The 12,964-nt window shown below is 41.7% G+C and overlaps 1 protein-coding gene across 1 annotated transcript in view; it reads right to left on the bottom strand.

The window, feature by feature from the left end:
- LOC128890059 (runt-related transcription factor 3-like) overlaps positions 1-12,964 on the bottom strand; it is an 81,325-nt gene that overhangs the window by 60,442 nt on the left and 7,919 nt on the right. The window contains exon 3 of the mRNA XM_054148245.1: positions 5,895-6,008. Coding sequence (XP_054004220.1) covers positions 5,895-6,008 — 114 coding nt within the window. The remainder of the gene's footprint in view (positions 1-5,894; positions 6,009-12,964) is intronic.

Raw genomic sequence — 12,964 nt, 5'->3', positions numbered from 1 at the left:
GGCTCGGCTCGGCTCGGCTCGGGCCGAAACAGCCGGTCGAAAGCGAGGGAAAGAGAACCGCGATTGGCGAGACGTGGAACAGAGACACACATCGAAAGAGAAAGAGGGGGCCAGGCTTGGTGATTTTCGATAACAAAAAGCTCACGATTATCCACGTAATAATGATAGCCGGCAGGTGTCTGCTAAGCGGCGCGCTTCGCATCATTGCGAGTTGCGAATTGCGAGTTGCGAGGCACAATGAAAGCGCCACGGCGCGCCGCGCGCCGGTTGTTTTGCCCGACGGCCGGCGGCGGCGGCGGCGGCACCCGTACGCTTGCCGGTCGTTACATAGATTGTCCATGGTGCGTGCCAACCAGAGGAGACACGCCACCGCTGCCAAAACCCGTGTATGCAATATGTCGTGATGCGTGTCCTAATCGACAGCGAACAGGAGCGTCGGGACCCGGGCTCCACGCGACACGTTCTTTTCATTCTTCCGCCTGGAATTAGATCGGCTGACGCCGTCGGCGTCGTCACGGACCTGTCACTCGTCTGGTTTAGGCCTCCTTTTCTAGTTGCCATGCACCCCATCCTTCCTACGGGCTCTCGATCGTATTTCGCGAGTCGCTTCGACGTATCTTTACGCTTCGCGTGATTCGGAAGCTTAATGGTTCGATCGCATTCGCTAACAACCAACGAAATACACGGTCTTATCCAAAAAGAAATCAAACTTTTGCTGTAAAATTTTTTCTAATCGCGCCATCTAGTTACAGATAATAAAAGACGATAGGTTGAACGTTAATTGTTGACCGTGCACAGTATCATTTGAATCGATCGTTCACATTCCGTTGTGTGACTTGAAATATAACGGTCGTTTTGTGACGCTTGTTGGAATACCGCAATAGAGCGCTAATATTTAATTAATAATATTAAGTTCTGCGTTAAATTGAAAAATACTTTTACTGAAACGCTTTCGTTATTAAAACAAGTGTACGGGGATGAATACCTAAGCCGTACACGAGTTTACGAGTGGTTCACTCGATTTAAAAACGATCGAGAGTCCACTGAAGACGAAGTTGGATGTTGCTGCACGACAATGCACCTGCACACAAAGCAGCAATTGAGCGTCAATTTTTGGCTAAAAAAGGCATTGTTACCTTGGATCATCCATCCTACTCGCTTGATCTGCCACCCTGCGATTATTTTCTTTTCCCAAAATTGAAAATTCCAATGAAAGGGACACATTATAGTAACGTTTCGGAGATTCAGGCCGCTGTAACCGTCGTATAAACGGGCTACCAAAACAGGAGCTACAAAGGTCCTTCGAAATGTTAATTACGCGATCTACATGCTGTATTGACGCAGAGGGAGATTATTTTGAGTAAATAAACGTACGTGTAAAAACTTTACTTGTACTTTTTTCTTTTTATAGCAAAAGTTCGGTTTCTTTTTGGACAGACCATGTACAGTGGGTGTAGAATGTATTCGTTCACCGATTAATTTCCCAAAAAACTTTTCCGTGAAATTATAGTTTCTTAACACTTTATGTACCGGGAGTCTATTTAGAGGCTTTTTAATTCCAGTATTTAGCTTTTCGAATTTATTTACTGTGTTCATGGTTGTCTACTTACAATGTCCAGTTTTTGGAAACAGACTTGGCTTTCAATGTACCTAGTAACAGTATGGAGGAATTATTGTCAGGAATTATTGTCTAGATTGGCATATGCTACTGTAGAAAATTCTTTTTAAATTAAAGACTGTTTCTAAATAGCCCGGTAGATAAAGCGTTAACTTCTTTTTGTATAATCAATGATATTTTACATATTCTCGAAAGTCTCTAAGATAGATATAGTCTAAGCAACATTTACTAATTAATATAATTTGTGAAATTGACAAAAACATGCGAAAAGTGAGTAAAAGTATAGAAGCAATAAGGATTTGGACGATTCTTATGACGAACCATTTACAGTAGAGTTTATAACGGAGACACATTAGTTCATTGCTCCATACGAGTTAGAAAACATCAAATTTCCAGTCAAGTACTTTTAAAGATGGCTCCAACTAATAATTTAATTAATTTAATGCTTAGAAGTGTTACAATAATTATAACATCAAAAGGAAATCCCATGAAGGAAGTATTATATATTTGTAAATTAATGTAAATTTCTTTCTTTTTTAATCAAGTTTTAAAAATTAAACAGTTGTGCGAATACTTATTGCTTCAACACTTCTATCGATTAAGTTTTTTTTCTTGTCAATTTCGCAACTTACATAAATATCTATTCTTTTTGTACTCTATCTATTCTAGAGATTTCCGAGAATATGTACAATGTCATTGCTTATAAAAAATTTTTGCATAGTTTTTTTGGAAATTGATCGGTATTGATTCGATTCTTCTAGATCGCCTGCGTATAACTTTTTTTGTTGCTGGGATAAATAACATAGTATTTTCCGCGACGCGAAGTCAGTTTAGAACAAACGTAAAATAATATATATTCATTTAATACATTCGCAACCGGTGACGTGAATTCACCTCACTTCAAGTTTTATTCCGTTATGAAAAATTATGGACATTTTCTTATTTTATACATTACATATTTACAACATTGATGTTTCAAAATATATTTTGTCATTTTTATCAAATTCGGGATGCCCAGCTTCAGAATTTTATTATTTTCATAGGTACTCGGTATTAGAAACGTAAAATATCTACCGGTCAGCTTGATGTTTCAAAACATATTTTGCTATTTTTATCTTTGCCCTAACGATACTAATTTTCGATGTCCAGCTTCAGAATTTTATTATTTTCATCAGTACACGGTATTACGGAATTCGTGATAAACTCACTAAAATACATTGAATACCTCTCGAATAACCACCTTATAATCCAGACCTTATTCCATGTGACCACCATATGAACAATACACTGAAGAAGGCATTACGACGAGGAAGATTTATTATAAAAACGACACAGCGCGTTGCAGTAGTTCAACTGTACTTGTGCAATTGATTATTGGTACAGCCAACTATTTTTTTCCTAAGAAGATTAGAAAGCTTTCTATCTGACGAAGAAAATGTATTCTGTTTTAGAAAACTACGTAGAAAAATACGGCAATCCATTTGTATGTTTATCTATCCTCAATGAAGTTGCGTACAAAAATTCCAATTTATATTTGAACGACCCTCGTACTACGTGGGCAGGTATTCTGCCTAGCTTACCGAAGATATCGAAATTTATCAAAACATTTTTCTTTACCGAACCAAAAAAGAGTTACTTTCTTTCAACCAGTTTTAACGAATTAAAAGAGTCGCGAAGGAAATTCTAGGCTTCGTACCGACACTTCAACGTTTCCATACGATACGCATCGAATCGATCGTATAGGAAAATACTGCGAACCGATCGGTGTTGATGTGTAAATAGTTCACAATTACAATCGTATCTCGTAAAAGTTTAATTCGACGGTTAAACACGCGTTTTGCTACCGCTGAAAAATTGGCGAATATTATATAGATTTCTCTGTTAGCTAGGGACTGCGCGACGGGAGCGAAACGAACGGGGAAAAAAAAGTTAGTAAAATCAATCACGATAGACCATTTCGAAAAAAAAAATCTCCGAGGTGAACGGGTACGCGTCGCCCTACGCCTATCAATACTTTATACAACAAATGCGAAACGTCCGCAAAAAGCTGCCGTATTCGTGGTCAACTCCGCAGCGGCTATTAATCTGATATCGAAATAACAGACATTTTTTTTTTGTTTTTTTTTCGTACGGATATAGGTGGCAAAGGTCGCTTAAGCTGAAACGAATGTTACGAATGGTCCACACTGGAACGTACGACCCTCTGTTGTTTCAAACGTGCCTCGTCGACAAATATTCGCGGAAATAAATTTACATTTTGTGGATCCATTATATGAAACCGACCACGAATAATCAAAAAACGCTCAAGTTTAAATGTTCCGGCTTGCACGGTTTCAACAGAATTATTTTCATTATTGGTCGATACCTAACGCGCATAATGTTATCCTCACGGTTTCTGAATCACCTTTCGGAATAAATATTCATATTTCATGACTAAACAACCTGTTACCCGCTCACTTTCATTTTTTTTATTTTTTAATACGTTGCATTTACCTTAACGTCAAGGTCTTGGCAAGGTTTCCAGATTGTTTCTTTTATTGGCGATCGCAGACAATGGACAACTTTTGACAGAGATTAGTTTTAAGTAGAATGTGCTTTGACGAGACGAATTTTACCAATGATGGTCTACTAAACGTTACACGAATAACTGTTTTAATAAGAAGTGATAACAACCCGAACAAAAATAACAATACTACTTACTCTTGTCGAGTCGATTGCTTCTGTTATTGTATAAATTAGGAAAGAAATATGTAATTCAGGAAAGAAATATATTGATATTTTCCAGTTTCATGTAAGAATTCGAAAACGGAAAATTACAAATGCACATAGAAAACAGTTGATCGTTTAAATATCGTGTTAAGTACAAAGTTAAATTGGAAAATCCTTGACGTAAGCAATTACTATTTATTACGCGAATAAATAGTTACGAGAACCGGGTTTTTCGTTACTTACTATTAGACAAAAGCATTGATGGTAAACATCGTAGTCGCCATTAGCAAATTCGCGATCACTGACGTGAATTTACGTCACTTCAAATTCTATTCTTGGCTACGAAAAAATCATGAAAATCTTTTCATTTTGTACGCTACATATTTACAACATTGATATTTCAAAACATATTTTGTAATTTTTATCTTCGATACAAATTCGGGATGCCCAGCTTCAAAATTGTATTATTTTCGTAGGTACTCGGTATTAGAAACGTAAAATATCTGCCGGTCTCGAATGTGTTAATGTTGGATTATTAACCCTTTGCACTCGAGGCCTTTTTTTCTGGTACCTACGAGCAACTCGAGATGCTTTCTTAGCATTCTATTGCCACGAATGCTAATATTATCGACTTCGAAAATAAGATCTCCAATTTGAAATTTGCGAAGCAGGTTACCTTTGCTACCTCAACGACAAGCATTTTATTGGCACTTCGAGTTCCAAAGAAATTAAACCTAAAGAAAACCTAGTGGTAACTGAGAGTCACCTCTCGAGTGCAAAGGGTTAAAAAGAGATGATATTCTTAAAAACAACCTTTGCAACGTTACTTGGAAAAATATCATCTCGATCATGTATAATCTTGTTTATAAATTTATATACTTTGATATACATTATAATAATTTCCATTAGTCTTAGGAATTATTACGTGTGCCCTTGTTACTTTAAGAGAGATTGTAATGTTGACTTTAGGGAGAAAAACAAGTGGTTGGAATATGGAATAACCATCTTTCGTAGCGTGGACATAGAAAACCGATCCGTTGGGAAGGGTAATCAGACCGCTAATTTTTTAGCGGAAGAGTAGCTACCCCGAGTGGGAGGAACCGATTAATTTATAAAAGGACGAGCATCGGCGAATTAAACGACGATGGTTCCCGATTATTTGTATATCAAGAGCCGTGTCGCGAATACGGAAACGCAACACACGCGAGACCGGTTATTAAGCATGCCCAAGCATCGATAATTAACGGATATTTTTGGAGGTTTTCATAGTATATTACGGTAAGTGGATTACTTTTCGCGCGCTAGTGTGCTCTGGTAAAAGCATTGTCTATGTAGCACGGCCGGGTGAATAGCTAACCCGAAACACGCATACGCGCGGTACGCACGTCGACCACTGCATCATCGCGCACCATCTGCTCGGTAATGACTCCCCATTACCGCGTATAGGGACTTTCGTTGAATTATCGGTACATTTTCAGGGAATCCACGCTAGTAGCAGCCGGTGGCCGCGGATAGATCTCGCGGATAGATTCGCGGGGTCGCGTACAATACAAAGTGTTCTACTTACTAGTTTTGGAACGTGGTTCCCTTGGTCCATCCACGGTCACCTTGATGGCTCTGGTATAGGTCGCCACCTGGGGTGGCGTTGTCGACACCGTTATGGTGATGCTGAAGCTCTTACCTGTAATCAAAATACGACGCGTTAATTATGATAGATACTACCTGTGCTCGTACGGTTAGAAACAATATTATCGTATTCATATTGGATATGAAATGGTTGGGACGGTACAGCTACAGGACGTCACCGTGACTATTCGAAATGTCGCTGTTCAATAGGATTTCGAGACGAGATGAGTTTAACAGAGATTTTACTGCGAGAACGACCGAGTGGCGTAGAACCGTAGAGTTGATGCGCGATGGAAAGGCTTTGTCGCTTTAATCGATTCGTAAACAAATGTAGGATTTTTAGAGACGCGCGAGAAATGTTAAACGGGATTTATTTGAATAATAAAATTGAAATGTAGGTATAAAAAAATTGATTCAGTACATCTGTACGGTACGATGGTTATAGGAAGATGAAGAGACTCTCGAATGCCCTTCTGCAGTTGCATCGAAACAAAAGACAACGCGGTACGACACCTCGCGAAGCCGCCAGAAAACTGTCAAATACATCGGTCATTCGACCGATCGAAACATAATCTCCCTCACAAATGACATGGGAATCGATCAACGATTTAAAATGATAATTGTCAAACAATTTATAAGTTTTGCATGTTCAGCATAGTTCACATGTACTCAGCGTATTAATCAAACACTCATTCCAGTTAGTTACTCTTCTCTTGGATTCTTTAACCACGAGTAGAACGGTATTAATTAGAAATACAATGAACCTGGTACACTGTGTTTACTTTTTCTTAGGTCATTTACGAGAAGTTACAAGCTTTTAGCAACTTGGCTAATTGTAAAACCTATAGAACCAAACGATAGATAGAACCAAACGAAAATACGATTAAACCTATAAATGGTTTTCACATGATTTAAAAATCCAATAAATTCCCCAGTCGAAGTAAGACTGACGATTTTCCTCTTTTCAGGTCCTTATAAGGTCCTCGTAAATGATCATATCTGTTCTCAGTTCAGTTTCCATTATCGTTTCATTTCATTCCGGAAAACTCGATTCTTTTACACGGTCCGTTCAGTTCTCACTGTTCCCAGTCGTTTCAGTTCTTTATAGCCCGTTTAGTTGCGCCCAAAAATTCATTAATAAAACCCTTGACGTAGTAAATCGATCAGCAATGTTTGCTTTAGCTTTAATCTTTTGGATCGAAGTGTCAATGAAACGAGGTAAAGATGACCTGATTTTCAAATCTCAAATTGGAGATTTCATCTTCGAAGTCAATCTAAAAATTCGTGACAATAAAATGCTAAGAAAGCATCTAGAGTCACTGGTAGATACCAGAAAAGAAGTCCTCGAATGCAAAGGGTTAAAAGCGTTCAATGTATGTATATATTGTTCATTCTGGTTTAAGAGTGTACATTTGTGGTATTCTAACTCATGGATGAAGACTGTCTCATTGCAACAACCTTAACTTTAATTCTGAAGAAAAAGCTTAAACATAGCGACAAAATTTTCAAGAAAACTGACGCGAGGCGTGCCACTCTTGTTTGCACACATAGGAATTCAAAGAAATGAAATGTCAAGTTCTCAATCTTTTCCCAGTCTCCGTTTTCTTTCACTCTTTACTTTGTACACATAGGAAAAATTGACAGTTCCACTGAAACTGAACTGGGAACAGATACGACCATCTAAAGGGACTTTTAAACTTCGGGGAAGTTTCAGATGGTGGATTCTTTCTAGCTAAAAGACGGTAGTAAAATTGGTCCATCGATAAACAACGAAACGGTAATTTATCGGTGGTTCGGTTGCGAATTGCGAAGAACGAGAGATTTCCAGGCTGCGGTCGAAAGGGACTCCCACCGAATCTCGATCTAACTAGTTTACGATTCCGGTAATTACATCAACCGCCATTAGATGTCTCGACCGACCGCGAGTTTCTTCGACTGTCCAGACTTCAGGTTTAAGTTAAGGGGAAGCGAAACGAACGTTCTTGTGGGAAGAGGGTAGGGGTAGGGCACACCGGTGTACATATATCACCGTCGAAGGTCTCGAGGTTGAAGGTCCGGTATATTAATTCCTTCTCCATAAACGTCCGTCGCAGAGATTGACTACGGTCTCTTAAACGGGCCCTTCGCGCGCTAATACGCATTCGGTAATTCGCCGCTGCCTGTTCGAACGGAGAAGCCCCCGTTGTCTTTTTTCGGCTGGCAAAGTCAACCGTGTTATACACCTAGGTCCTTTCGGAGTTACTTTGTGTCGGCACGGTTCGCCACTCAAAAATAGATTGGCTTCGCGAGAAGGAGGTGTTGATGGTCTTGGAATAGACGCTTCGAACTTTGAAAACATTCGGACCAGCGCAGCGCTAGCACCAAGGGTTGGGATCCTTGAAAATATTCAAATGCGTAAACAATTTTCATCGAATCAATTTTCATCGCATACTAACAGGACATGAGATCCTTTTCAAAAACACTAAAGTCATGGCCAAAATACAAGAGTTACTTCCTGCGCAAATATAGGGAATCGATGGAAATCCTGAAAAATCCGAACAACATCAATCGTGATACAGCTTTCCAGCTCAATCTCATCTGAAGCACCCTTCTCCCGTTTTTTTATTAACCGATCCACTAATCGGTTACTTGGCGCAATGTGAGTAGTGATGACTGATCCGGAACGTAAACACGGATAAGTATATAAGAAATGCAGACTTCGGGCACATCAGTGTGCCTTTTGTACCCTGATGAAGCTAGCTGCAATGTTGCCGAAACGTCGGTATAGGAAACCTAGCGGACACGGCTTACACCCGGAAACTACAGACAGTGTCATTAACAGTGTTACTAACACTGTTAGTACGAATTTTCATCGAAGCGATCACCGAGGTTCGCACTCTTACCTTATCGTCTGGTCGATCGGTGATCCGAAACGAAAGCTACGGAGACAAGGCTCGATATCTGGAAAGTCTGAAGAACTTTGCTGCGATCGTGTTTCACTGGCACAGATTGCATTGATCAAATTTTCACTAAAACGATTGTTGTATCTAGGATCCAGAGGAACAACACGTCGTACCCGTTATACCAATAATAGTTTATTAAATATATAATATAAAACTCTGACGATCGTGCTCTCGTACCGCATCGCCGCTAGACGGTCCGCCGATTCCTTATAGCACGACATTCGAACACGCATACGTAACAACGATACTCTGTAAAACTGGTGTAAAACTCTGTAAAACACAGGCAAAGTCATAGACCCCTAACCAACACCAACCCCACGCAAACTCTTGTAACCCACTCCACTATCATATTCCTACATACCTCAATTCGGGGTCTCTGAAGAAGTTAATTTTAAGAAAGGTCAATCATGCTACCACGGCCGAATCGTTCAGTTGTTTACCGTTCCAATTTGTCTCATACAGTCCATTGTATTTAATAAACCAGTTCACATAACCGTTCGAGCGTGATTCATTTTCAATACGGTTCTGTGACATTAAGTTGTGACAGAAAAAATATATTAACGAATTTAATATATGTAAGTTTGACATCGTTCAAACTTAACCGCGCGTAACGCTGACGTCTCATGACTGACAAGCGAGCTAAGAGATACTCGTTTCCAACGTCGCATGGATAGGGGGTGTAATAGCGGATTAACAATGATATGTCACAGTTGTACAAGTGATAAGGTTATTTAAGAATAGTATTAATAATTGGTTATACCGACAAGTGTGTTGATTCAGGTATAATCATTAGTGTTATTAGATGATATGTCCCTGTTGTATGAAGCTGTATATATATTTGCTTTTTATAATTACAGTATTGTCGCGCTACAACAAAGGTCGATTCAGACTATACGACACGTTCCGGCACCGACACGACAAAACATTAAAACACGCGTTTTAATGGAATTATTCACAGTTAACAGGCACCGATCTGAACGTTCCGTCAACGGGAATAGTGTGAATACTGAATAGTTCCATTAAAACGCGTGTTTTAATGTTTTGTCGTGTCGGTGCCGGAACGTGACGGTTTTTAAACAATTTACAAGTTTCTGAATCCGAAACTTATATGTATTATCCACGAGCGTCTACATTCGACCATACAACTGACGCTCAACAAAAACGACAAACGGTATCTTGGATCACCGCTGAAACTCGCATCGTAAAATGGAAATTTCTCGACAGAGCGAAGCGTAGCCACGATGATCTTGGCAATTACGTAACAGTTATATCTCTTGTTTAAATTAGTCGAAAGTTTGGTCGAGGAGGAGTCGAACGTTTGATCGGATCGAATCGCGGAACGCTTAATAGGAAGAAGTTCGTTCGCTCGCGGTGAAGAGAGGATATCTAACGTGTCGCGGACATGTAGTCGTTTGTGTTGGCGTAAACGTCAACGATTTGTAATTGTCTCCCCTTGGCGCGGGCTGGTCCACCTCGCTGTGTCTGTCAACATGATAACCGGCATCAAACACCCCAAACCCCGCCGCCCCCGGGAACTGCAACTGACTGCAGAGAGGCACGGCGTTATATCCTAGTTATAGCGTGCCCTCTCCCCCGCGTGCAACCGCTCACCCTCTTCCACCACCACCCCCATCGCGACCCACCGTGCCCGCGGTGGCTGTCGCTCTCGCGCCCGTCATTGTATCCTTGTTATCGTCATCGTTTCGGCCGAGCGCAAAGTGGCTCGTTTCGGAATACCAAAAATCGCAGCGTGTCGCGGTTGCTCTTTCTGGCTTTCGTTTTAAAATCGATTAGCGGCATCGATCACGGAGAGACGCGTCTGTCCTTTCGGGGCATCGCGGATCGAATGACACGCGGTAAACGTTTGCAACTGATGGGGACGTTCGGCCGTATCGAAACCGATCTTTTTCTACCTAGAACGTGCAATCTCGATTAACGAACACCGAGCCTCGAAAGATGTTGTAATTGTACTTTATTATAATTAGAGAGTACAGGATATATTGGGCTGTCTGGAAAGTCCATGCCGATTTTTAATAGGCGGTACAAGTCTGAATATGTCGGAATAGCTGAAAACAAATAAAATCTGTACATTCCTTAACAGGTCCAAAGGTTGTGGAACAAAATGGTACATACATAATTCAATAAATATACATCAAAATTCAAATATGCCTTTGAATTTTTCTTAAAAATAGGCATGAACTTTCCGGACAACACAATACAATAAAGGAACACGCGTGACGACGCGATGACCGTTAGCTCGCGGTCAATCTATCGAACTAATTAATCGAAGAAAAAACAATCGTTCCATGAGTCACCCACCGAACGGGACGTCGATCGATAAAGCTAAATATTTTACGATCGAAACTAAACGGCCCAAATACTCTATTTCCAACAGAAGATCGTAACCGAGTTTTCGGATTTTTCAGTTCGAAGATCGTTCCAGAGCGTCCCCTAGATTCTTTTTCGTTGAGAACCCTCCAAAGTTTATCTTTGTCAAACAAGATATGTCCTCGGAGAACGATCTATCGTTTCTTTGCAAATTCAGGTATCTTAGACAAGGATCTAGGCAAAGGCCTATCTCGAGGTAAGCGTAGCTTCCAGTTTCCGATGAGTCGGCGATGACTATACCAGAGTTCGAGAAACGCTATGTTTCGTTCCGAGTCGCAGTCGCAAACGCGGCAGCGAATGATGGCGGCAAGGGAAGAATCGAGCGATTCCGAAACTAAAAGTGCGAGAATCAAGTTCAAAGGTCTTTCAAGTCGTATCGCAAATCGGAAGCGAGCGAGGGAAGGGTTCGCGCGCGACACCCCAGTCCCCCGTTCCCTCAGGGACGGCGCGGAGCGGAGCGACGCGGCGCGGCTCGGCGCGGCCGAGTCCATCGCATTTGGGGCTAATAATGCTGCACGGCCGATTCTCCCCCTCCGATGCCCCGGTCCTGCGGTTAATACTCGATGATGGGAACGGTCATCTGCAGAGACAGGACACCCAGGCTGTGCATTCGCGAACGACGAACGGACAGACCGACAGACAAAACCGGGCCACGCGTATGTGGCACCTATATAACGTGCAGCATCAACGGGTTCATCCGGCAGCGCGACTCACGGCCCCGTTTCGGTGTGTCGGTGCGTTTCCAACGCCGAGGATGAGATTGAGCGCCATCCCAAATCGCCCACACAACCGTCCGAAACCACTCGAAACCGTCCGTTAATACTCGTGGCACCAAGAGAGAGGGAGAGAGAGGAGGAGAAGAGAGGACACAAGGTATCTCGCTCATCGTAGGGCTAGCTATACATGCTCCACCAAGTGGGAGCCTGAAGCTGGGATAGAAAACGAGGGGACACGGCGGAACGGGGACGGAAGGTCCCGAGTCTCGCAACAGGATGTCTCTGCAATTGTCAAATAATTACTATCGGTGGTAATTTCAGCCGTGTCGATATAGACTGCGGTATATTACTAATTATAGGCACGGGCTGCCTCGGAACCGACGATGATGGAACGCCCGTTTCAGCTTGCCGAGTCCCTCTTTGATCCGGCGCTACCATCCACCTTCTCTCTTTTCTTTCCGTTTACAAGCCGCCCGAAACCCCGCATGCCGTACGCCGCACGCCGCACGCCGCACGCCGCACGCCGCGCGCCGCTCCATCCGCCTATAAACCAAGGTGATAATTGCGACGATCCTAACCTTCCGTCCACTTTAATTCATCGAGACTCTCCGGGGTTGCTTCATCGTTGCATTCGATGGATTCCCAACTCTGGCTCGACAACCTTACAATTTCGAATCCACCGCCATCCATACGTCATTCATTCATTCATTCATTTATTTAAAGTGCGTAACTTATTATACAAAATTATTGCACTACTGCTTACTTATTACTAGTGTTGGAATACAACGATCACTTGTCACTTTCAGGCCTTGAGGAAAAGGGTCTGCTTTTCCTTAAAACAAAAAGAGGGGCGGGGTCCTAGCAGGGACAGAAAAGACGACCCTCAGTCTGACAAAATAAGTCAACCGGTAAGGATCGTTGTGAATTCGGACACTCTTCCTTTGGAATTCTCATATCGTAATCTT

The sequence above is a fragment of the Hylaeus anthracinus genome, unplaced genomic scaffold (genome assembly GCF_026225885.1).
Source record: "Hylaeus anthracinus isolate JK02 unplaced genomic scaffold, UHH_iyHylAnth1.0_haploid 12000, whole genome shotgun sequence".
Classification (NCBI taxonomy): Eukaryota; Metazoa; Arthropoda; class Insecta; order Hymenoptera; family Colletidae; genus Hylaeus; species Hylaeus anthracinus.
The sequence above is the reverse complement of the archived record's forward strand: the minus strand, read 5'-3'. Positions and strand labels throughout refer to the sequence as shown.